General features: G+C 39.6%; 1 protein-coding gene across 1 annotated transcript; it reads right to left on the minus strand.

The window, feature by feature from the left end:
* Positions 1 to 8894: 8894 nt before the first annotated feature.
* On the minus strand, positions 8895 to 11340 carry LOC125296966 (neuromedin-U receptor 1-like). The gene is made up of 2 exons (XM_048247121.1): positions 10368 to 11340; positions 8895 to 9365 (listed from the first exon to the last, which is right to left on the minus strand). Exons 1-2 carry the CDS (start codon positions 11338 to 11340, stop codon positions 9091 to 9093), a joined length of 1248 nt encoding a protein of 415 aa, XP_048103078.1. The 3' UTR covers positions 8895 to 9090.
* Between the last annotated feature and the right edge of the window lie 15548 nt (positions 11341 to 26888).

Here is a 26888-nt window from a genome sequence, read left to right on the forward strand (position 1 = left end):
CAGAGTGGAGCTAAGCGGAACGAAACTGCCTTTATGTGCAGGGTACAGTAATATGACATTCAATTCAATACGTTTGTTTAAATGGTGATTTTAATTTATTAGGGCTACTATATGTCCAATTTATTCTTGCTCAGATGTTCAGCATACTGTAGGCCTATGTTCGATTTATTTTCGGACATACAGTATTCTTGCTCAGATGTTCAGCATCACCGATGGAATACATGAATGTCCATGTACGGGCATTGTTATGAGACGTCTTCCTAGATCATCTGACAAACATAACGAATTCCCTCGGCTGACAATCTATATCTTCATAGAGAGTATTGTCCGGGTAGGCTATATATATTTTCTTGCGGTCTCTAAAACCCCTCGCCCTGCGAAGAGAGTCCCTCACGATTTGCGCTCCAATGTCGTATGGATCATCCAGGTACGCCGACATGTATCGGGAGAAATTGTTAGTGGAGGGGTGGTACTTATAAAGGGTGTGGTTAACGGAAACCTCGGGTTAACCAAGAACATAACCTGCTCAGAGCAGGTTTGAGATGCAGTGTAAATTGCCATGGCAGCATACCTCGGTTAAAACCTATCCACCTTTAGTACGGGTTAATCGGGAAGTTACGCCACACGTGATCAAGTTACTCTCGAAGTTACCCAGATAAGCCAGTAACCCCGCTTCGTAGTACAGGCCCCAGTGTCCAGAAGCTGGTGAGAAATGGTGTCGGCTGCACTGAGGTCCAGGAAGATGGGGTGGTGATAGCCACTGTGCCCTTGAGCAAGGCACTTGACCCTAAGTTGCTCTGGGGAGAATGGTCCTTGTAATATATTTAACATATGTAGCATCTGCTAAATTAATAAATGTAAATGAAAATAAGTAAAGAAACACAAAGGAGGTCATAGGTTACATTAATCAGTGAAATAGCAGTGGCAGTTTTCAGTGAATAAAGGGTGAACAGTGGAAAGTATTGATTGTTGATGTTGTCAGAGGTAGAGGTCAGGCATACCTTAACTAAGCTTGGATCCAGGATCCAATTGACAGGTGGAGGAACTGCACTTGGTGATGAGATCCAAGTGTCTCTGCTGGGAGACTGAATTCAATTGAAGGATAATTCCGGTATTTAGCACTTTGAGTCCCTTTCCTGGTTTGATTTGGATGAACTAGAGTGGTGGACACGGAAATTTTGACGATGGGTCCTGTCTCGACTTTCTGACTCGTTTTGAATCGCCTTTGACTGTTTCAGAGTAGCTGGCTATGGGCATGCACAAACATGTCCTTAAAACAACCCTTAACGTTCGTTTTCTAAACTGTGCAACTCACCGAGTGGTTAGTGATGTTCGTTGATGTTCCAAAACAAGTAGCGTAGCAAAATAGTTTCTGTCGTGTTTTATTTGGCATTTTGTAAAATTCCATTGATTTCTGTTGGAAGACTCATTGCTCCTTGATATTACAGCTACCGGAAACGGAAAAGGGGTCTGTTTACATTTGTTGTAGTCTTTCCTAGAGACCTTCTTTTACTGTCTATGCTTCAAACTCAAATATTGAGCGGAAGTTTATACGCGGTTGTGAGGTATCTGAAAAAATAGTTCTAGCAAATAACACAGATTTAAATCATACATTGCGCCGATATATTTGTTTTTAATAATCAACGAACACCATTGACCACTCAGTGAGTTGCACAGTTTTGAAAACGAATGTTAAGGGTTGTTTTAAGGACATGTTTGTGCATGCCCGTAGCTAACCACTTTGAAACCGTCAAAGGCGATTCAAAACGAGGCAGAAAGTCGAGACAGGACCCATCGTCAAAATTTCGGTGTCCACCACTCTAGTTCATCCAAAAAAAAACAGAAAAGGGACTCAAAGTGCTAAATACCAGAATTATCCTTTAAATGTTTGATGATCTACAGCAACTTTAGAGTTGAAAAAACTTGGAAATTCAACAGAACAGTGTGTTTTAGTACTGAAGAACATCACACTGCAAAGCCAAGTTATATTTCTATATTTTCATCCCTGAGATAAGTAAAACTTTCTTGTTTTTCTTATTTCTTTTCCTTGTTTAAAGAAACAAATTGATTGCCTAAAGGCAATTTGCTTTCAAAGTGGTCTGTTCGTACCAGGAGTTCTGATATGTATGGAAGAGCTTTGAGGTTTATGGATTGTTCCAATTAGTTAAGTCTTTCATGTGATTATGTTTTTTCTTTCTATTAAATTTGTAATGAGGACTCGCCACACAGAGGATGAAAGAAGAGTACAATCCCCTTTGTTATGTTTTGCAATTATTTTATTTTTCAAGACCCTAACATGAGTTAACACAAAAGTTCTGGGATGTCCTGTGTTTCCTTTGAAAATATATGTTGTGCCATTGTGTTCAGTGTCAGCGTTGTTGCTTTCACTGTTACTTTCACTTTCAGTGTTACTTTATATGTAGACCAAAATGATGTCACCATTGATGGTATCAACATTTTTTGTCCTTTAAAGGAATTTGTTCAAGCTGCCAGATACTTTTGGACTCTGGGTGTTTGTTTGCAGTTTACCTGAGAGGGACAGGGAACATTTTTGTTACTGTTTGCAGTTTCAGTTGAACCCGTTAACCTTTAAAAGGTGTGATATGTATTCTCATTTGTATTCAGAATGCAAGCACTAGTCATAGGACAGAGAATACTATAGTTTTGGGAGTCAACCTAAAAACCTTTTGTGAGAAATTTTTGAAAGGGAATGCGAAATTTGGGTCAGCCACAAAACTGGACCGGGCCAGACTGCAACTGACAATTAGGGCTGCAGAGAGGATCATTGGAATTGACCTCCCCTCCATCCAAGATCTGTACCGGTCCAGGGTCAGGAAAAGGGCAGCAAAAAATCTCTGCAGACCCATCACATCCGTCACAAACTGTTCAACCTCCTTCCCTCTGGTAGGCAATACAGGGCACTGTTCACCAAAAGCAGCCGACATGAAGACAGCTTCTCTCCCCAAGCAGTCACTCTGTTGAACGCTCGAATAGCCCCCACCCTTACACTGAACAAAGTCAATCACACTGTTCTGCTCATCTACCTCATGTATATTTCAACCTTACAATGGCATTGTTATTAATATATTACCATTGCACTGAACTGCCTTGCACTATATTTATATTTCAATCTTAAATCTGTTAATATTGCACTATTCCTTCCCTCTCTTCAATTGTTATTGTATATTTTTTGTAGATTTGTACATTTGATTGTATTGTTATATTGTATACTTAAAAGTATATTTTTATATTTCTTTATTATTTATACAGTTGTGGTCATATGTTTACACACCCATCTGACCCAGGCGCTACAGATCCCTGCGCTCAAAAACAACCATACACAAGAACAGCTTCTTTCCCTCTGCCATCACTCTCCTGAACTGCAGTTAAGTGGGGTCATCCCCTTTTGGCCATTCACCCACATATCCCTCACGTTACGTACTTTTATTATACGGCTCTTCACAATGCAAGTAGAATGCTCCATTGACTTGAATGGGATTTCCGAAAGTTCTAGCGGTCATTATTTCTTGGGAAAGGACCTCTGAAAACAAGAATGACCGTTTATTTTTTCGTTTTGGCAAGTAGCCGTATAATAAGCGGGATAATGTATAGAACGCCGGTTATCATGGGAAAATAAGTCCCTTCAGGGCGAAACAAGACCCCTCCGCTGGCGTGTCGGGGTCCGGTTCGCCCTGTCGGGACTTATTTTCCCCTTATTATACGGCTCTTCACAATGCAAGTAGAATGCTCCATTGACTTGAATGGGATTTCCGAAAGTTCTAGCGGTCATTATTTCTTGGGAAAGGACCTCTGAAAACAAGAATGACCGCTTTCAATGGCAACGGAGTTTGTGCTTGGAACTTCATTCAAAAGTGAAAGCAGACGGTTGATCAGCTGTGTTCTAAAGAATATTTGATTCAAGTTCAGCGTGTGTTGCGAACTATTTGTTTCTCAGCAAAAGCCACGACAAAACGGTAACAAATAAGTGTAAAGAGACATATCATGGAGTTTATTTTTTCGTTTTGGCAAGTAGTCATAATAAAGCGGGATAATGTATAGAGCGCCGGTCATCATGGGAAAATAAGTCCCTTCAGGGCGAAACAAAGACCCCTCGGGCTGCCGCGTCCGGGTCGGTTAAGCCTGTCGGGACTTATTTTCCCCATAATGACCGGTGTTCTATACATTATCCCTTACATAATGACCGGCGTTCTATACATTATCCCTTACATAATCCCATTTTCAAGAGAGTTCCATTATCAGCATCATAGTTGGCCCCACAAGGCTTCCGTTTTAACATTCCATATGTTATCTTAATGCAGAGGAAGTAGATTGGGGCCCAAATAGAACGTTCAAGCATTGTTTTTGTTTTTATTGTTGAAAGGGTCTATAAGCATCTTGCACATTACCATGGAACTAACCCCGGAGCAGTGAGCTGCCTGCTACAGCGGCGCTCGGGGAGCAGTGAGGGGTTAGGTGCCTTGCTCAAGGGCACTTCAGCCGTGGATGTGGGCATGGGAGAGCAGTGCTCAACCACTTCCCCCGCCCAAATTTTTCCTACTGGGTCGGGGATCGAACCGGCAACCCTTCGGTTCCAAGCCCGAAGCCCTAACCAGTAGACCAAGGCTGCCCCAAACGAGCCCTTACACTCCTACTATGCCCAATCTGTCTATTTTGTTAGAATGACACGGCAACTACTTCACAGATTCCCCCTTAGCCCAACTAAAGACAGCAATAGTACTACAAGGAATAGTACTCACCCATTGTCACTAGTACCTTTGCACATTAAAAGGAAAGGACATTGTCAGACCAACCACAATAACATAGGGTCAATAGTCATTTACTCACACTACATGATAGTTCATGCACAAGACACTTCACACATAAATTAGACCCCATTAGACAGCCAAATAAGTGATTGTGCCCTGCTTGGTTTTCCTATTGTAAATCCCATCTTATAGTGCTACTTTTGTGTTTGGTATGTACTGGGAGCATATTTCCTCAAAGGGAAGAAATGTGTAAGCTTGTCTGTATGCAACACTAATACAGCACACTCCCACTATGCAATATTATATTTCTGGTAAAAAGGAATTAAAAGGCTGATACATTTAGGCTGTTGTGAATCCAGCAGGACGGTCTAATGGCAGATCTTATGACATGAGCTTATTCAGTGAAACAATAATAAACAGAGCATCTTCTCATCTCTGGGCCATTATGTGCTCATGGCCGTGTGGATGCTTGGGAAGGTGCATAAATTATTCTCTATGTTTAACTACATCACTGTGTCCACACTGAGCTCGGTCTCGCTGGGTATGTTTGTGCACAATGGCTATAAACAGTACCGTCTCCAAGGCATGACATTACAGATGTGGGTCGTCGTACAGATTTCTCTCTCACAGACGCAGAAAATAAACAATACACTCATTTGCACAGCTGCCCTTACTGTGTTAAATAAACAGAAGTAAATTCTACACTACCACTCATAATTCCATGAGGAAAAAAACAACTTCTGTTTCTGTTAACAATTCCTGGGAAGCCAACTTGCAACTGTGGGCCCCATTAGACTGATATGGAAAATACCACAATCACACAAACAACCGGAGGGTTACGGGTTCGAGCCTGACTCCCCTGAGATGTTGATGTTAACACATACTGTCTCATACATACATATACATAAACACGCAAACACAGAGTGAGAGAGAGAGACACACACACACACACAAACACAAAAGCAAACACACACCCACGTGCACACACACACTTACATACACATAGAATGAGTTGCAAGAGTAGTGGCTGGAGTGAGAGATGAAGACAAATTAACTAACTTGATTTATTTCTTTTCGAGGGAATGAGCAGGACTGAGCTGCAGTCATATTAGTACATTTAATTAATATTTTGTTTTCTTGTTTTTTTTTTTGTTTTGGCACATTTTCCAAGTGACAAAACATACATCGCTTAAAGTAACACACCAACATTTAGGGAAATGTATTTGCTGTCTAGCAAATAAGATAAGATGATACATATGGTTCTCTTCTTGCGTACGTGCAATAACTCAGTCTGACAGCCACACCAATAGCTTAAGGAGGAACTCCGGCTATTTTCAATATAGGGCTTTGTTGTTCATGGTCACCGAGTAGGGTACTGTCTGTCGGTAGGGGGAAAAATAAGAGAAATCGATGCTACAAAGCTTGAGTAATCATGCTAGTAGCTAGAACAGCCAGGCAGTTAAAGCTATGCTATGGGGGCAGATTTTAGACTGTTTCTGCCTCTTAACTGAAGTGCTGTGCAACATAAACAGGATCCTTACGAGGGAAGTGATTAACAGTCATGTGACTGCCTGTATAAACACTGGATTTATACTAAAGAAAAAAGAGTTTGCAGAGGCACTCTGAGGTTGAAAAAGTATAAAAAGCCTTTAATTCAAAATGGCAAGAACTGATTAAAAGCACATGGGCCTACGCGTTGCGGCCATATTGGCCTTCATCAGGGCATAGGACATCTCTTTTTTCTTTGGATTCTCACTTCACCCGTCGCAGAAGAGCACCTGAGCAAGTAATTATCTGAAGTCTCCTGAGCGCCCTAAGCCCTTTTGTGTCTTACTGGATTTATACTGTTTCTTTACCATTACTGAGTTAAACACGCATATGGTTTCTCGTAAGGATCTTGTTCATGTTGCACAGAACTTACGACATTTGAGCCTCTTAAAGCTATTGTGTATTTCTTTTGTGTTTTGGGTTAGCAAAAACCCATTTTTTCTTTAAAAAGTATGGGCTCATTCATGTGTAATTACTTCCACCAACAAATCAAAGTATTCTCGTAAGCGTAGAATCTGCCATTCAGAATATGAGCGAGTCGCCTGTATGGCGGCAGCCATGTTTCGGCCTCCATCTTTAGAATACATTAGCCAAGGAGGGACATACCTGAAATTCTAGCTCTGCCTTTCATGTTTGTCGGTCAGTTACCCCTTATTAGACATTCTCTGGTTGGTCTCACGGCTGCCAGGAAACCCCTAATGTTGAATCACCTGATGATCTCTGACTTTGTACGGAAATAGATCCTTTTCATCATGGAACACAGTTTCAGGCAAAATCCCTCCAGCCATTTACATTTAGTTAAATTACAAGAAAAGTGTTTTCCTGGTATGCCTTTGAAATAATCTGTTAGCATGTAGGTCACCTCTGAAGTTTTTTCTCTTTTTTTCTGCAACTCTCCAAGAGTGTCCTTTCTGGAATGTTTTGTCTCTTACCATTCTCCTCACTGTTGGTTAGGGCAAAATTCCAGTTTATTTGAACTTCTTAGTTATTGTTTTGATTGTATGGACATTTTCAGGTGAGTAGGTCTACTTTTTTTTAGTTAGTCAACATTACCAGGGGTGACATTTGTATCATATCTTAATTTGCGTGATTAATGCACAAATATGATGTTTATTTATACAAAAGGCATGAAACAAACATTTTGCATAACTAACATTTGATTTACAAATGTCCCTTTCACATACTTAACATTCCCAACAAGTTTTATTTCCTCAAATGTGATTCAAAACAGCAAAAGCAAAAGCAATTTCAGCAATATGGGCATGATTAGCCTGGTTAACACCAGACTGCTTCTCAAATCTCAATTGAAATTGAGAGTGTGTCTGGAAAGGCTTCATTGACTTTATTGTCATTAAACTTAAAGATAGATAGATAGATAGATAGACAGATAGATAGATAGATAGATAGATAGATAGATAGATAGATAGATACATAGATAGATACTTATAGAAACTTCAAGGTCACAGTAGCATATAGACAACATACACACACACACATTCACTAACAGCAGAAAAAGTAATTAAAAGTATATAATATAAATAAAAAAAACACAACTAAGCAATAAGGACTGTAGAACATAAAGAATATACTAAATATACTAAAATACAAATTATACTAAATAAAACTAAATCTAAATCAATTCTAAAAAACAGTATCCACATAGTGGGTGATTAATCAATCAGGTGCGCTTACAATGACTGAAGCAGGGACTGAGCCTGTGGTCCTCTGTGCATAAGGTAAGGTAAGGTGCTCTTTGTGAATGAGTGTCATGGTGATGGTGCAAATGAGTAAGTCAAACAGTGCAAAAGTGCAAGAATAAAGGAGAACTTGGTCACTATTTCAACTAAGAAACTCGGTTTCTTACCTTGTAACGTCCACATTGTTCTGTCAAACGTATGCTAGCTTGTAAACAAATCCACATGTGCTTTATCGTTATTTTTTTCCCCAGTTTGAAATAGCGTATTGCACAACTTCTCCAGCAGCAGAGGAAATATAACCAATCCTACCAAGGGGGGGCTAAACACGTTCCAAATCGCTTCAGATCGCTTTCTTGTAAACATAGGTTTTAAATGAAGTTGTTTACTCAAATCCAAAGAAAATACATGTTCATATCTATTTGACCCTGTCGCCATCAGCGCAACCATTGGTTGTGTTGAACACTTTGCTCCATCTATCATCATGTAAAGCCCATCCACCCCATGCCGGATAAGTGATTATGATTGGATTGTTGTTTTTTGGTGATTTGGAAACAGTCAATGGACTCCTTTCCAGACGGACCTGAAGGGAAAATTCAATTTTGCTAACTGGTTTGTCTGGGTTCACCAATGCCACATGATGAGTAAAAACATACTACATAAGAACACACATTCTGAGAGGATGTTAAGATGACTCTTATCATATGTTGTGTTTATTTTTTTATAATAAAAAGGTATTGTAATTGTCTTTTCATTAAACATAACATTTATATTCACCATGAGGAATTAATACAACTGAACATGCATTTATTTTTGCCAAATGTACCCATAGACCAACAAAACATAAAGTATTACAGTGCACTACAACACAAATACATTAGCTAATTTGTGTAAAGTAAGCATTTTGTGTCAGGTTTTCATTCTAAGTTACTATGTGTCCATATTGTGATGGAGAGACCAAGATTAGACCAAGATTTTATGAGCAGAAAATGATTGAGATCATGAAATCCTGTCCATTAGAAGATTGGTGATGACGAGGTGAATAATCTCTGTTGTGACGGTAGGCCAAAACAGACACCTTTCTAATAGGTTGTGCTCCGTGAGGTGACAGAGTATCGGCGCTGGAGGGACTGACACATCACTTCCTTGAACATCTCTCTGAAGCGTGTGGACATGAGGTTGTAGAGGATGGGGTTCACGGCTGAGCTCAGGTAGAAGAAAACTCCAGAAAGGACATGGACCCATTCGAAAATCATGTATCTCTCCTTGGTCCAGCTGTCAGATTCTATGTAACTCCACACTACACGGTCAATGTGGAAAGGGGCCCAGCATATGGCAAACACCACCACCAACACACCTGTGGCACAGAAGATGAGTTAAATCACACATTTGTGTTTCCTGGGAGAATGTTAAAGTTAAAGGAGTGTTCCGAAGCAAAAACAACCTAGGATCTATTTGCAGAAACGAACAGACCTGTTAAAAATGTTGTTTGAGAGCATAATTACGTTAATTAGTGGAGTTCTGAGCAAGAACGTTGTTAACAAGTCGATTAACGAATGCAGAGCAAACCACAGTCAATGAACGCAAGAGGAGTGCTGACTACTCTCCTTTTGCATTCATTGATTGTGTTTTGCGCTGTTTGCTCTGCAGCCTTTACTTCAAGGTGGCTGCGACAGGAAGACAGCTAAGGTAATCTAAAAACACTCCCTTCATAAAACAACATTTGTATAACCTGTCAAACCACTTACAACTTTTACAATACTTTGATTTGTCTGTAGACAACCTCACCACACTACCACAAAAGTGCCATTCTATTTTGAAAATTTTCAGTAGTGTGAAATTTTGACCTGAGTGTATGCCCGGTTCGCTTTCACTGTAAGACAATTTGGTGTTAATGCAAACAACGCTCTTGCTCAAAACTCCACCAACGAATGTTATTACGCTCTCAAACAACATTTTGAACCTGTTAGCTTCTGAAAATAGATGGACCTTTGGTTGCTTTTGCTATGGAACATTCCTTTAATCAGTTTTTCTGATTTCAGTTTGCAACATTTGTCAAATATAGGATGAACAAAACTGATCTTCCCTTGTATATATTCAGATGCACACAAAGTTATTTTAGTATGGCCATGGCCACATTACTCTAAGTAGTAGAATCTTGTATGAACACATTTTACATGGTTGGCACAATGCTTATTATATAAGCCCATTCAGTAATAATGCAAAAAAATGGTCTTGCTCAAAACTCAATTCATGTATCTTTGCTATCAATCAAAAGTTTGAACTTGTTAACTACTGTAAATAGACGATAGGTTATGTTTACTCCAGAGTTATGCTTTAATAAAGAATAAAAACGTACAGAGCATTTTGGTAACTTGTTGATGACGTCTGTTTTGCTGAGTTATCTGGTGACTGTCCTTGCCCAGGTTTGTCTCAAGGCTGACCTCAGTGACCTGCTGTATAAGCGCCTTCTCCCTGTACAGCTGCAGTCCAATCAGCAGGTACAGCACACCCATAGATATCATGGGCAGCATGAAAAACACAAGCGCAGTCACCTGGACCAGCAGGTTATAGATCCAGGCAGGCTTGACCACCCCACAGATAGCTGACTCAGGGAACTGCTGACCAAACCTGGGGGGGAGGTATTTTATGCCGTGCAGACTTGTGTTGGGCAGCGCACAGATAACAGAAAGCCCCCAGAGCGCTAGGATGACCCGCTTCGCATGGGTCTTTGTGGCGATGTGCTTGACGCTCAGAGGATGCACCACTGCCAGATATCGCTCAGCACTGAGGGCAGTCACGTTGAGCACAGACGCGAAGCACACTGTCTCAAAGAGGAAGGTCCTGAAGTAGCAGCCTCCCAGGCCCAGGAGGAAAGGGTAGTTATTCCACATCTCGTAGAGCTCCAGGGGCATACCCAGCAGCAGCACCGTCAGATCAGACACCGCCAGGCTGAAGAGGTAGTAATTAGTCAGCGTCTGCATGATCCTGTAGCGGGCGATGGCCGTGCAGGTGAGCACGTTGCCCAAGGCACCCACCATAAAGATGACCAAGTAGATGACACACACTGGCAAGAAGAACGGAGAGCGGCGTGCTCCCATGTACTTTTCCAGGTAATCGTTGCGGCTTAGACACTGGTCTGGAAGGTCTTCAGCACTGATGTTCCAGTTCCTACAGTTCTGGTCATCTGCATCCATACACCAGGCTGACTTATGGTGTAGGAAGTGGGAGGAAGAACAGTTAAACTGCCCCATCTGGGTGATGGATTCAACAACCTCCTGAAAGTGACAGTAAAGCATCTTAAAGTGGCACTGGTGGCAAGTGAAGACCATGCATAAATGTTCTTTGAAACCTGATTAAAACATTAGGCTAATTTAAATGCAAATCTACTGTATAGGTGGAGATAAATTGAAGGTTGTTTATCAGCACCAAAGAAAATTTAACTTGGTACCTCATATAATAGTAATAATATATTTTATTTGTAATGCATTTTACATTCTCAGGGAGTTGCTACACAGTGCAATAATAATAATAATAATAATAATAAAAATATCATTAAAACAGTAAAAGACAGAAAATTAATTTAGGAAAAATTGCTGTGGATACACTGCTGAGTGAGACCTCATATTCTATCCTGACAAGAGTCTGGAGTGAGTGGAGAATGGGGGAGATGTATTCATATTTCCACACTCTCATCGGGATCCTAGCAGCAGAGTTTTGAATGTATTGTAGCCTCTGAAGACTCTTAGGGATCCCGACGAGAAGTGCATTGCAGTAGTCATCCCTGAGATGAGTTAATGAGGCAGGACAGACAGTCGACATATTACGGACTCTATGTAATAAACTGTAGCCTCTTGCATTCTATTGGAAGCATATGTATTGGTTAAGCTTGCCTTCGATCCTCAACCACGAAACAGATGGAAATTAATGGAGACAAAAAAATCACATTGCTTCAGCGCCACAGAAATGAAATAAAGTTCTCCCTCTCTGTGCTTCTGTCTATCTATCTATATTATCAAAGTGTACATGTTATGCCAGTAAGCTAAATGTTATGTCTGTGGTCAATAAAAACATATCAAATTCACATGATGCCTTTAAAACAATTGTAAAACAATAGGGAGACCTGGGCTGATATATGCCTATATTTTGATAGTAATGTTTGTCAATGGACATTATAGCCAAAATATGTGTTTTGTTATGGTGCATACTTGAAATACTATTTTAAGAGCCATTGTAACAGCTAAATTTAAAAAAAAATCTTTAAAAAAGCCTTTTAACCGAGTTCACTGGAGTCATTCCCAAAAGCAGCTGTTCCTCTCATGTTAACAATACTGTGCTGCCCTCGAAACTGACAAAATCACTGAAATAGAAACTTTTCTATCAAGATAATAATCATGAACGATCTCTCCTATACATATTCATAAGATGGCTACTCATATGCATCTACATATGTATACAGTACATGAACACAAATGCTTTACCCAACAATGTGACTACTGATATGCAACATCTCTTGAGATATAAACATTATGATTCTGCTGAAGACTCAGCACAATGAAACAATTAGCTATGCGACATTATCATGCTGTACCTCTGGGACTTCTTCCATAATGATGTTGTTGTTCGTTTTTCAGGAGCTGTGCAGTTGCTGTGTTTCTCTGGTATTTCAGCAATTTGTCTGTGAGTCCTGACTTCAGTTATATCTCTAAATACTGGGCCTACACTGGATAAGAATTCAGTAAAACAGGGACTGGTTTGTTTCTAAAGCTTATACCGTTATTTGGTGCCACCCCATTCACTCTCCTCCTCTCCCTCTCTCTCTTTCTCTCTCTCACACACACACTCATATTGCCCTCCCCCCTCAATTTGTTAGGTCTGATTCCCCAGCCTCTTCACAAGTGTTTTGGTGACACGTTTTTGCTCTGTATTGTTTGTGGAGCAGGCAGAATTGGCATGGCTGGTTACATGATATGACAACTGATTATGTCCAGGTGTTGCGTGGATGAGGCATTAGAACAATTTATAGTCTACTTTGTCACCACCGGACATTTTTAAGGTAGGGATAACTATGGAGTCATAGGGGTTGATTTTGAGTACTTTGTTATAAACCACTTCATGATTTTACTAAGCATCAGTGATTTCACTAAAGATCAGGCTGTACATAAGCCTAAAAGGCTTTCATAGTCCCCAGACAAAATCACTGAGATGGTAGTGAATAGTGATGGATGGTTACATTGTGCATGAAATTATAACAGTAAGAAACATTCTAAAGAATAATGTGTTCTACAGAATACACATTTTATTCTAAAGAATAAGTAAATAGTACAATAGTAGTAAGTAGTAGACTTATCAGAGCAGAAAAATAATTGGGGGGGGGTTTAAAAAGGGTCCTATTTTCCCCACTCGGGGTTAGTTTTTTTTTTTTATATATAAAAAGGGTCCTACAGTATGTTCCCATACAAAGCGGGAGACCCAGGGAACATACCACTATGCTCATTCAACAAAATTGTAAGAATTCTCACAATAAGTCAACAGTTTACAGAAAATATCATATACATTGATTTCCTAATTTACTTGTCCTTTCATAAATGTTTATAAATGTTTCATGTTTCTTTTTCCAAATGTTTATATGCACTGTACTAAAGACGCTATTTAAAGAACTTACTGGACACTGCCACCTACTAGTGTTATGAAAATCCAGGCCTCTCTGGAAGTCAAGTGTTACCAATAATTCTGTCATCTGGTGTTGACATTTTCTTGCATGTAGTGTTGACATTTGCTTTCTGCGATTGTATCATTTAATTTCTCATTTCATCTGCTTTCTTTTCCTGTAGCCTTCTGTTTTCTGTCCACTGACCATATACTTTGCCTTATTTGTTGCTGTAAGGGAAAATAATCAAAGTACCAACTCACAATTTGCATTCTGTCCTTCTTGGTAAAAACATTTAGCATTATGCAGGGCCCAGTTTCCCGATAACGACGGAGACGCGCTCTTACGAGGGTTTTCTACGATTCATCTTACGATCGTTCGTTTGGTTTTTCCGACTGTTTCCCGAACATGCTCGTAGCGTGAACGCGCGTGCACTGCTCTTAAGATGCTCTTAATGGGAGCTGTCCACGTTAATAGTTATGAAATATCCTCTGATTTGACGGTGATGTCAGGTGACTGCACGTCACAGCTATAGGCCTACCATTTAAACTTCGGATCTACACCATTAATTCACATCAATACGAAAATAGAAACACTTTGACATCTGCATGTAAGCATTACAAGTAGGTTATATACCACACAGAGACATAAATAATTGTAATTATTTTAAGATTAGATTGTTGCACCATGCAATAATTTTTCATGTGTCAAGAACACGCTTTGAAGATAAGAAAGAAGTCGGTAAGAAAGAGAGGAAATGTGTAGGCTTAGATTTTGATGCAGTAGGCTACAGACTAAACCACATGTTGCTTTCTCTGCTTTTTACCTCATAGGCCTAATAAAATATAGCCTTCACTTAGCAAAGATAATGTCAAACTATTCTGGCAACATCTCGTTTAATAACTTGATTGCATTTTTGTAGGCTATTTTGCACGCTAAAATCTGATTCATCACAGGTAAACACAATAAAGAATGGGAACGTAAGTTGGATTATGTATTCTAAGTTGTAATTCCTCTGTATGTCCTGTTGGTGACCTCAGTGAGAAGTACTGTTAAGGCGGCTCTTAGCCGGTATCGAGTACTCTGGAGCACTCGTAGATCTACGAGTGTTTTCACGACGCTCTTAAGCTACGATGGTTTCGGGAAACAGTCGGCAAATCTTAAGACGTTCGTAAGAGGGACTTTACGACGCTCTTAGGCTTAAGATGCTTTCGGGGAACTGGGCCCAGTTTAGTAGGCCTACTTTGTTCTTGATGTGATTGATAGAGCGGTAGTAGAGGGGACACTCTAAAAATGTTGATGAGTAAGCGTAACTGTAAAAAAAGAGTTTACAGTGAAAAGTAGTTATTCAGCAACGGTTTCTGGAAATGCAATCATGACATCACCATTGAATCCCATCCTTCTTCATGCTCTTACTTGTTATGGGGCCTAGTACAGCTGGCCGACTACAGCACGTTAAGTCCATAGAGCCAAGCCATGAGAAGACCTCACCAAGCTTGCCATCTATGAGCCCTGACCCTAACCGTCAGGGCCCAACGACTAACATTTCTCACAAACATATGTTCTTCTGAAACTTGACACACACAATATGGACTCTCTGTCCACCTTTAAAGCACACTTCTCAAAACTTCAATCCATATATTTATTTTTTTTTTGTTTGTTTTTGAATGCTTTTATTTGTTAGTTTGTTTTGTTTGTGTGTTGCTGAGTTTTATTGTACACTTTCCAAGGTGTCCTTGAGTAACTTGAAAGGCGCCTATAAATTATGAAAATGCATTATCATTATTATTTTACCATCCACAAGCTAAAAGTGGAATCAACAATATTCTTTGAAATATAACATCAAAGATTTTCAGTCACATGTAGAGGAAAAAGTTTATATTTTAAATCTGCATATCTGCATCACAAAACATCAAACAAACAAAACTGGCAAAATACCAAAGTGAATTTATAGCTGAGATAAAACAGTAGGAAGTTACAAAGGTCATAAGGATTGAGAACAAAAGCAGAAATGATGGGAATATACTGTACATGGCTTATAAAGCTATGCTAAACATTATTTAACATTACAAAGCATTATGATCAGGAATCAATGGATAGTCTAAAGCTAGTGTCATGCAGTTAGCATGCCAGCAGCATTTATGGGCCATATATATCACATGATTGCATGTCACAGCAGACTTCCGCTGTACTGAGGAAAAAGAACAACACTTACCGAAAATAATCATTAAGTGGCAATTAACACATGCACTTAAGACTCATTATAGAGCACTCTGGCTGAGATGTGTGTATGTGTGTGTGTGTGTGTGTGTGTGTGTGTGTTTGCATCGTACAAACAATTTAATTCATGTAGTCGCCTACCCAGATAAAAATTTCCTTTGGGCCGGATCCACATGAAAGCCTTTAGATCCATCTGTAGCAGACTATGGCTATTGGCCAGATCTGCACCTGATAGAGGTTTCAGCTCTACCAGCAATGCTGTTTTTTCACCGGTTTACAGATTTGTCCCAGGTCCATTTTCCGCAACTCAACCGGAAGTCAGGAAATGCGTTTAAAATACCAAATCTGTAATATGAATATACGTTAAGCCGAAGGACCATTTTTTCACAGCAGGCCCAGGTGGTAATAATGACATTAATTAAGGTGCTGATTCTGCTAAATTGAACAGTGACTTCATTAAGGTGTTTAGCATAGGTGTTTACCTGTCCTTTTCCTACTTCATTGTCAACTGGCTGCTGTGGAAAAAAGTTATTTTGGAATGGCACAACTGGGGGTGCACTCTGTGCCTACTGGCCACTTAATTTCTACACTAAGGCAGGAAATGAAGCTAAAAAACTGTCTACAGACACACCAATTTCAATGATAAAGTCTGAATTAAACTAAGTAGCACAAAAACAAGTATATTTACACGAAAACATATGTGATATTGTTATAATCTGCCATACACACCCATTGGAATGCTAAGGTATAGCTGCATGAGCTAACTGTCCGAAAGACTACTAGCATGCTAACAACAAAGCTAACTTTACCTTAGTTTTCTCAGGTTGTAAGTTAATCACGTAAACAAACATTTAACTATCTGTCAAACTGAACATAATTTTGGGTTATTTCATCATAATTTTTCACCAAGTTCATCAGAAATAATGTAGCCTATTTGTCACAGCAGCGAGACGCATGGAGTCATTCATGTCTGTGTGGACTGAGGAGGATCAGGGGAACGGTTGATGGGCAGAATTTTTATTAGACCCCTCCTCTGCCTTGCAAAAACATAAAATGTATCGTTGTCTCTGGTTAACATGATCAGTGCACTGTATATTTCACTTAAATAGTACAATCAACTAATTTCTTTTAGTTATGACATAGGGGGTTTTCACAAAACACACAAACATTAGTAGTGACCACCTATATTTATTATTACAACTAAATCTGGGTTTACAGTGAGTGTTCTCATTTTCAGTAGTTAATGGTTTTACAGGATATCATATTTATGTGTGAATTGTGAGTAGTTTGGTAAGTTTAGACAGTAGGTTACATGTTATTTACATACATTATATTATTTATATGGGCCTAATACATTTTTCAGAATTACATTAGTTTTTTGAAGCCATATCGTGCAGGGTAAAACGCCCCTGGTGCTGTGGGGCAAAATACCCCCTCCAGGACATCATTGATTTCCATCATTATTACAGTAGTTAAAATGCTAACTATTTTGGAAAAACACTGATTAACGCTAACGTTAACAGGATTACTGATGAGAAATAAAAAGAAAACTGTAACTGTGAGCTGTTTTCAAAAATGAATAAATGGCTGATGTTTATTTTGTGTTGTTTCAGATTGCAATCAGCAGTTACTTCCAAAGTTACCTGGGTAGCCTAACCATGGCTTCGTATAGTGTACCACTCATAGTGAGGTAATTTAGCGCAATAAAAGCATGAGTGTGAGGTAGGTAGGTTAGATTCTTTTGCAGAACATTATAGTTCAGGTGTTGTTTCATAATCGGATGGGTGCCGCTTTGGCAACCTTGAACCTTGAGCAACAGCCCGACCGTCCCGTATTTCTGACCTCTTATGTGTATGTGTCACTTAAAGGGGTGGTTCAGGATTTTGGACATAGGACCTCATTTCCAAGTAAGCAAGTGTGATATTTATCAGTGGAGACCGTTTTCAACACGTTTCATCCAGTCGTTCTAATTGCAGAGTTTGCAGGTGCTAGGCTAGCGCAAGTCAACGGGATGTGCTAGCCTGCCACTAAAACAGTCTTACCTACTCCAAAGGACACTTTCGAGGCAAATTCCAGACAATCGATGTAAATGTCTGTGTTGATAGAATAGTGTAAGAAATACAACTACCCTCGCATCGCGTTGCAATAGTTATACTTTGTTCCCTGAAGTTGGTAGTAGTCATTTTGCATCTCAGCGGCGGACTGATATTACCAAGGCTACTACTAGGTATCCCCATTGGAGTGAGCTTTACTGTTTACTTTTTGGCGCAGTACTACTAACTGGAGCAAGTATAATTCCGCCGCTGCTAAGACACTAGTCCCTCAAAATGTAATGCGATCGTTGAAATGCAAGGATAGAATAATGTTAGAAATAAAACTATCAATACAGACATTTACATCGATAGGCGTTATAATTTATTTGCCTTGGGTGTACTTTGGAGTGGGTAAGACTGTTTTTAGTGGCAGGCTAGCACATACCGTTGACTTGCGCTAGCCTAGCACCTGCGAACTCTGCAATTAGAAGGACTGGATGAAACGTGTTGAAAACGGTCTCCACTGATAAATATCACACTTGCTTACTTGGAAATGAGGTCCTATGTCCAAAATCCTGAACCATCCCTTTAATATTCATTTTTTATACAAACCAAAACGGCGGATTCATCTTACCGTGACTTGAAGAGTTGTAAACAGTGTTGTAAGGCTGCGTGTACAAATCCGCTTGGAGCTCCAGTGGAATTTTGATTTGCGACGAGAATTCTCAGTCTAACCGTTGATGTGCCGTGAGAAAGGTCGGAAATAGGCGACCCACCAGGCCAGCACTAACCTCCAAGTGTGGTAAACAAAATCGGATATTTCAGGCAGTAAAAGCCCCGGTACTGTAAGAACCAAACCAGATTTTGTTCAAATCTACACACCTATGGCTACTGAAAAATGTAAGGTTCATTTATCAAATGTTATTTTGAAGTATTAAAAAACATTGTTGTTTTAGAATTTTCTAACGAAAGGGCCGGTAATTGGTGCTTTTACGATATTGTTATTAAAATCTATAGACTCCAATTGATTTGTATTTTGCCTGTGGTGTCTTTATAAACTAGGTGTAGCGCATAGCGGTACAAAATGTGACCGCCACTCAGTCTTGTACATCCGTTCCGCGAAAATAAATCACACTTCAATTTGTCTCCATCTTTTACTCCATCCCCCACCACTCTTGAAACTTTTGTGTATGCTTGTTTGGCATGCCTGAGTGTGTGTGTGCGGCTGCACAGAAAGTAGCCTACTGGTGCTGAAAAGGTGAATAGATTGTAGAAAAGAAGATGTAGCATTGTTATAAAACCTTTAAAATCTCTAAACAATCACAAGTAGGGCAGTTCATCACAGTTTATCCATTGCAACTGGATTGATGAAAGGTCACTTACACCTGTAGGCTACATTGTATTTGGGAAAAGCAAAAGGTATCAGCATAATGTTATTTATTTATTTATAAACAAAAACATCTCTGTCAGTTCCATGCCGTTTTCAACAGCTATCAAAAACAAAGGTAATTTTGGATGGATGGATTTTTGTGAATGTTTCTTCTTCTACATAAGATTTTAGTAATCTTTAGTTCATGTGATACTTTATTGTCAATGCACAAATTAAGTAACAGTAGTCTGAAACGAAATGCTGTTTTACATCTAACCAGTAGTGCAAATAACTGACATGTCAAAGTTGAAGAGCTGTTGTCCGTTATTGTTCGTGCAAATATAGGCTGATTCATGTTCCCTTGCATTGTGTAGGTCCATGGCTAGTCTGGCTTTCACCAGATCAAGCTCAATCTTTTAAGAAATCAAAAAATAAATAGCGGGCAGGCTGGGTTCACCCAGCCTAGTCCATAGGCACCCGATATGAATGAAGCGAATGAAGTAGCCACTTCTAAATGGGACCCACTACACAGTAGCTTAAGGTGTGTTGCTAAAGCAGCCATAATGAAATGAAGGTGTAATTGTTTGGATACTTCACACACACGTGCTTTTTAATTTCACAGACTACAACTACCAAGCTGGAAGCACATCGATTCCCCTCTCACACCCTGCACGCACGCAAAACTGTATCAGACCGGTGTAACGTTGGTAAATCTTCCATTGCACAGAATGATTTTTGTAGCACGTGCAACAAATGACAGTCGAAAGATACAGTTACAGTGTTGCTATCAATTTGCTTGGTATAACCACATTTATAGTTTTCTACAAATGCAATCAATCAAATTGGCCTCCATCACTCAACCAACGCTAACGGTAACATTACCTAGGTCCTTATTGATATTATAAGATTAACGTACCTGCAGTAAAAACCAAGCATGTCCGATAAACATCCTCAGATTTATTTCGGCTTCAAGAACAAATGGGAATTACATTTCATGTGAACATCGCCCTCTCCATGATAGGACGCTCTCTCGCGGTCCTGTAGGAGGGCCCGTCCGTTGTTTTTCCAACCCACTTTTAACTTCCAACAAAATTACGTCTCACTGCAACGATGCGCCATCTAGTGGACAAACGACTACTTATCGCCAATACTGGAAATGCAGCCATGATGATGATGATGAATATTTGGCTTTCTTCTAATCCTACTGAATTTGTAATTATGTATCGGCCGTTCTAATACCGATAGTATGTGGGTGCCTGTGTGTGTGTGCATGTGTATATGTGTGCACCGCCATCTACAGGCCAATGAGTGTACAGTCACTAAATGTACACATAACCTAATTTTTTTTAGACCCCCCCATGGATGAAATTCTACGAAACTTGGCATACCCCCAGAGAATGCCAGGTCAATCATACACATAAAATTTGGTGCAGTTCTGAACATCTTAACTGAAGATAGGGGCGATTAAAGCAGAATAATATTGCATTTTCATTTTTTACCGGGGGGGTGCAAATCACAAATGAGTGATTATGGGTCAGGTTGATGTGGGCCCTTGAGACCAACATACCATAAAAGATTCTTCATCCTCAGTGCCACGGTTCAGGTAGTTATTTAGGAAAAACTGCTTTTTTTTGGCGGTTCGGGGCCCAGCACGGGGGGTGGCCCCGGGATCTAAAACGAAATTTTTCCGTAAAAGTCTAGTGGGGCTACATACCCACCAAATTTAATGTGCCCTGGTGGTTCGGTGTCCTGGGTATCGTTGACCAAAAATTCAGGAAGTAGATGACGGGGAACTTTGACAATCCCTATATGACCGCTTCTAATAAAGGAATACCAAGTTGGGCAATTAAGTTTAAAAAATAACTGTGAGTGCTATCCTTTATTTCTAAAGTATATTTTTGACACTATTTTGTTGCCTGTGGTGTCTTGTCTTATTAGCCTGAGAAACAGAGGAATCTGAGAGCTCATTTGCTGTGGTATAGTCATCTCCTCTCACATTCAAACAGATTTTCACCTGACTAAAATCTGCACTGCCAATCACAACAATTTATCTAATGGTATGTATGATCTAGGAGCCACTTTTAACTTTTAAGGGCTACCGCTGCAGTTTTGTTAGTATAGGTTTATACACAATTTAAAATTAAAGAATAAAAGCTGCTCAAGAAAACTGCTGGTTAAAACACTGTACAAGTTGAATGTGCCAACATAATGTAACATTGGTGTCCCCTTGGAAATAAAAAATGAACTAATAGGGTCAAAAGCAGTAACCCATAAGAAGTGGTCTTATTTTTTTCAGAGTACCGGCATGCTTACATTCCAATAACCTTTTCTCAACTGGATGAAACACATGGGACACATAACATAGATCCTGTCCTCAGATTCACAACATCATAATGCAGTTTTACATAGGCTACTGATTTAAAAAAAAATACAACAACCTCTTTACATGTAAAGTATCTGAAACAAGTGCAACTTTTATGTCATCCTTTTGAATTTACAAGTGAAATAGGGTGGATCTAGGCTATATCTGACTGTATGTCAACAAGAGTTTTGAACTTGGCTCTATCCAACATTCAGATTACTGAAATTTGGCAAGTTTTTGCTTATTCAATTATTTATTTTAACCTTAATAACAGGTCGTAGTATGTGAGACTAGTGACTGTGAGTCGGATGTGGTAGTCTGCAGCTCAGGGGCCCCACAAGGTACAGTACTCTCTCACTTTCTCTTCATCTGGTACACATCGGACTTCAGATACAACACAGACAGCTGTCACCTCCAGAAGTTATCGGATGACAGCCATTGTTGGCTGTATGACAAAAGGAAATTATCTGGAATATAGGGAGGTCATTGCCAACTTTGTTGAATGGAGTGGAGGAAACTACCTTCTGTTGAATGCCAGCAAGACTCAAGAGATGGATATTGACTTCCACAGCAAGGCACCATCATTTGTACCACTGGGCACTCAAGGTAGGTTTGCCAACTTTCTGATATGAAAAGAAGGGGACAGGGGGGCTTACACTTCAGTTAGTAGACAGGGTGGGGAGTATTGATATAGGCTATGTGTGTGTGTGTGTGTATTGCAAGATGTGTCAGCCACACCAGACTCCACTCCAGCCACACCCACTGCTCACTCTCCTGAAGCTCCCCTCACTCGTTCACACTCCCCAGACTACTAAAGACCTGCACCTGTTCCCAATCAGCCTCACTCCCTACTTAAAACCCAGTCTCCCCTCAGTCATTGTCTGGCCTCGTCTTTGGCAACCACTCATTCCTACTCGGTGTGGAGAACTTTCCCCGGAGACTCAGACGCCTATCTGGAATCTCTCCTGAGAGTTAAGTTTGAACTTTTTAAGATTTATGTGTTTCCTATGGGCAGTGCTGTAATCCTTTTGTGAGTATTGTTTGGACTCTTCGTGCTTTGGAACTCCAGTGTCACAATAGTGTTATTCCTCTGTGTGTTTTCTCCTTTGCCTGCCTGCCCTTGGACTTACCTAACCCTGCCTGTTTGTGAATAAACCAGCCCCTTGTACCCAAATCTCTGTTGTCTGAGCCTGTGTTTGTGACTAAAGACTTTTTTTTTTGCTAAAAAGTGCATTATTTTACAAAATGATTGGCCCGTTTACTAAATTGTGTCATGAACACACTAAAATGAGCGCAAAATATACTACATTCTATGCACATCTAGTAAAATGAGATCATAATTGAGCACACATCACGGTATACAAAAAAACACCTCCAGGGCTCCGTGTTTTAATGTATCCTGGCTTCTAGCCTACTCATTTTCTATCCGGGGAAAAACTACAATCATTTCGATGCTCTATTCAAACCAAACAACTCTGAAATGTATAAAACTGAACTGGCAGATATCACAGAAAAAATATCTTGTGAACATCACAAATAGCTTCAGAAGCACATCTCTGAATTTGGTGAAGCCTTATATCTCTGCCATCTCTGGCTTTTTTCTGTCTCAACAGCAAGTAGGCTAGCCTTGTTTATCTTGCACATATGCATTGTAAAACTCTGAGCAAGACATGTCATCTCACTACTCACAGTGGCTCAAATGAAAAATGCAGTCTCTGTTGGGATGACAGACAAACCGAGAGCGATACATGTCAGGAGCAAAAGTTTCCCTTTATCTCAAACGAATCCTTGCGTTCTTCATTCATCGTCTACTCTAGCTTATTATACTGATCTGTCATGGATTTGCACTGAGTTGATTGTCAATAATATGGAACAAAATGTGTTCCGTATCAGTTCAATATGGACCATATTTTTCCTTTCAAATACGGGATGCTTCCGTATTTTACAGGACAATTCCGTAATTTACGGAACGATTGGCAACCCTAATTCAGGGAGCAGAGATTGAGATGGTCAGTCTACAAATACCTGGGTGTTCACGTTAACAGTAGACTGGACTGGACAAGAAGGGCCAAAGTCACCTCAATCTGCTTAGACTGAGGCCCGGTGTGTGCAGGTCACATAAGGACTTTTTTTTGGCAGAGTTGTAGCATCTTGGCCATTTCGGTGCCCTAAGCGAGTTGTTTTGTGGTGTGCCCCCCTCCTCAAAAAAGAAAAAATAATAATAATTAATTGTGATGGTAAATTGTTTAACTTGATTAAAGTAAAATCGCGATGCAACTTGCCATTAAGTTAATAAGTAGGCTAAGTTAAGCTCTGGAGCAAAAATCAAAGTGTGCCGCCTTCACATACCAGAGATCACAGTATCCACTCGAAGGCAGAGGGCAAAAGTGTGTTCAGGAAAACGTTTGCATTTCAAACTTTTTGGCAAACAGTGGGCCTATATGGTGAAGTCTAAATAACATTGAATTGACAATGAAATAAGTGAGGTATTCACCTAAAGTAACACTGACAAATGTCTAGCTCGTTTTATTATGTGTTATGTAAACATAAGGAATTATGAGTTAGTTTACAATTTGTACCTTGTACCATCATGAGTTTAGTACACATTAGGAATTTATTATAACAAAGGAAAACACACTGATAACACCTACTAAATAAGACTGAGGACAGGCACATTTGGCCTAAATGTTGAAAACATACTTAATAATAGCCTAATGAATTAAGTGTTTGTTAATGCTTAACTAATACGTAACTAATGCTAAATTGTGTACCCTCATTGTAAAGTGTTACTGAAATTAGTAATGATGTGACTCAAAAACAGTCTGGTAGCCTATAAGTGACATCACCGCCATTCGTTGTCTGTAGCTGGTTATTGCATGTGTGACATTCTGAAACTTAAATTCAGGACCATAACTGCTCGGTTCAATTTGGGACTTTGCAGTTGGAATTAGCGTTTGTTTATTGAAAATCTAAATACAGTCCAGCTATTCAAAGTGTCTGTTTATTGCACATAATTTTTTACGTCGATTTGCGTTTGTTGGCGTGTTGTTGCAAAACCCTCTGAATCATTTTATGCAAGCAAACCACATAGCCTACAGGAGGTCTTCATTGTTGAGGTCAGACATGATTATCATTCACAAATATTGCACTCGCTTAACTTTCTACCCGTGTAGCTGGTTCAGTTCTGCCCCGCTTCTATCCTCTCTGGTCGCCTACATTGCTCTGTGAGAGGGGGAGTGGCTACAGTAAAGCAGTAAAGTAAAGCTTAAATATATTTAATGACATATTTTGCATTTATTATCCAAACAACTTGGCACTGCACTTACTCGTGCCCGTAGCAAGACACCTGCCAAGTTTGAAATGAATCGGACGAACGGTTCGAGAATAACAGACAAACTGGCAGACAGACATTGTCATTAATCGATAGATGTGTGGTGTGGAGTAACCGCTTTTCATTGACCAAAGTACTCTTCCATAGTCATATTTGATTTCTAAATACAAAAAACTTGAAAAAAATTGAAAGCCAAACATGACATGCTTATCTCCAGGGGTGTAGTGGTAAAAGAAGAAGTGGGTAAACTACATTTTGTGATCAGGCAGACCACGACTCTGTGTATGACCACATCGCTATAGTACGGAAGCGTATTGCTGCCACACTAAAATAAATAAAAAGGCTCAGTATTATGTAATTACGTGAAAAGTTTCTTGTTATAACAATATCTTTTTCATGTTTTAACAAGATATATATCACGTTATTACATGAAATTATCACGTTTCAAGATAATGAAACTAAACGAAACGAGAGGCAAGAATAGGATAAGCTCGTTTACACGACTCAATCAAATTCTATTTTAAGCTCGCAAGACATTCTCGTTATTGAACACGGTGGATGATATTGTTATCATCCTATGAACACCCAAGCATTGTCCAGAATATTCTGCACCTGTGTGCAGTAGGCTAGCCTAGCGGAGTGGCAATCGGGAGAGTCGGGAGGATTCCCGGTGGGGCCGCTGATTACTGTAGTGTGATCTCAAAAAGCGCAAGCTATTGCTGTTTGAATATTTTCTTTGCTGTGCTATCCAGCAACCTGCACTGTGCGACTGCAGCGCTTCACTTCTCACTCCCCACGTCCCTTCCCCACAGCCTTAGAAATGACAGCGATGACCTGACATGCAGACTACCGAGCCAGAGCGCTCTATACATTCACCCACATTGTGTGAAGATTCGCATATTTATCAAAGCCCTTTCTCCCTCTTGCGTCAAGTTAGCGAAAGTTTTATTTATTGTGTTGATAAGAAGATAAAGCAGAACTATCAGGCTGTGTGAGCAGGCTATCCTGCACAGAACCTCTCTATCGGTCTCCTTTTCAGCAGCACTCTGTCGATACACACACATCCCTCTTTGCTGCTCCTCATTCAGCTGGGAATTGACCACACACACGTAGCCTATACACACATACACACATGCACAAAAACAAACACTCATCAAGCAGCACTGTGTAATAGCAGTCAGGGTGCAAGTTCATAGACACGACTAACATTTATGCCAGCCATGAGCTCTCGTGGCCTTGTTTCGTTTAGTTAAGTTATTTTGAAATAACGTGATAATTTCATGTAAAAACGTGATAAATAACTTGAAATAATATGATATTTTAACGTTATAACGTGAAAATATCATTATCATGAAATAACGTGATAATTTCATGTAATAACGTGATACATATCTTGTTAAAACGTGAAAAAGATATTGTTATAACAAGAAACCTTTCATGTAATTACATAATACTGAGCCTTTTTATTTATTTTAGTGTGGCAGCAATACGCTTCCGTAGCCTACTATAGGCCAGGGGCTCCCAAACTTTTCCTTGACAAGGCCCCCCAAATACCACTAGGTTCTGGCCAAGGACCCCTTGATGTGTTATTTAACCCATCGACAATACTACGGCAAATTTAAAAATACATTAAGCTAATCCTAATAATTATTTTAGCCACAAGCACTTTGTGATGGAGCATACAGTGTGTAAAATTACATTTGGGGCTTTCTGCTATATGAGAGCTATCACTCTACTATTATTCCCAGTCATTATCATGGAAAATAATGTTCAGATATGCGATAAATTATTATTTTGTTATAATAATTTTGTTATATTAATTATTATTTGCCATTGTATAACAACCCTCATAGTAATGGGTATATTTAAACATTTTCAAATGTATTTATTTGTTGCTTTTATTTTTCTTTCCAAC

This window comes from Alosa alosa, chromosome 1, assembly GCF_017589495.1.
Source record: "Alosa alosa isolate M-15738 ecotype Scorff River chromosome 1, AALO_Geno_1.1, whole genome shotgun sequence".
NCBI lineage: Eukaryota > Metazoa > Chordata > Actinopteri > Clupeiformes > Clupeidae > Alosa > Alosa alosa.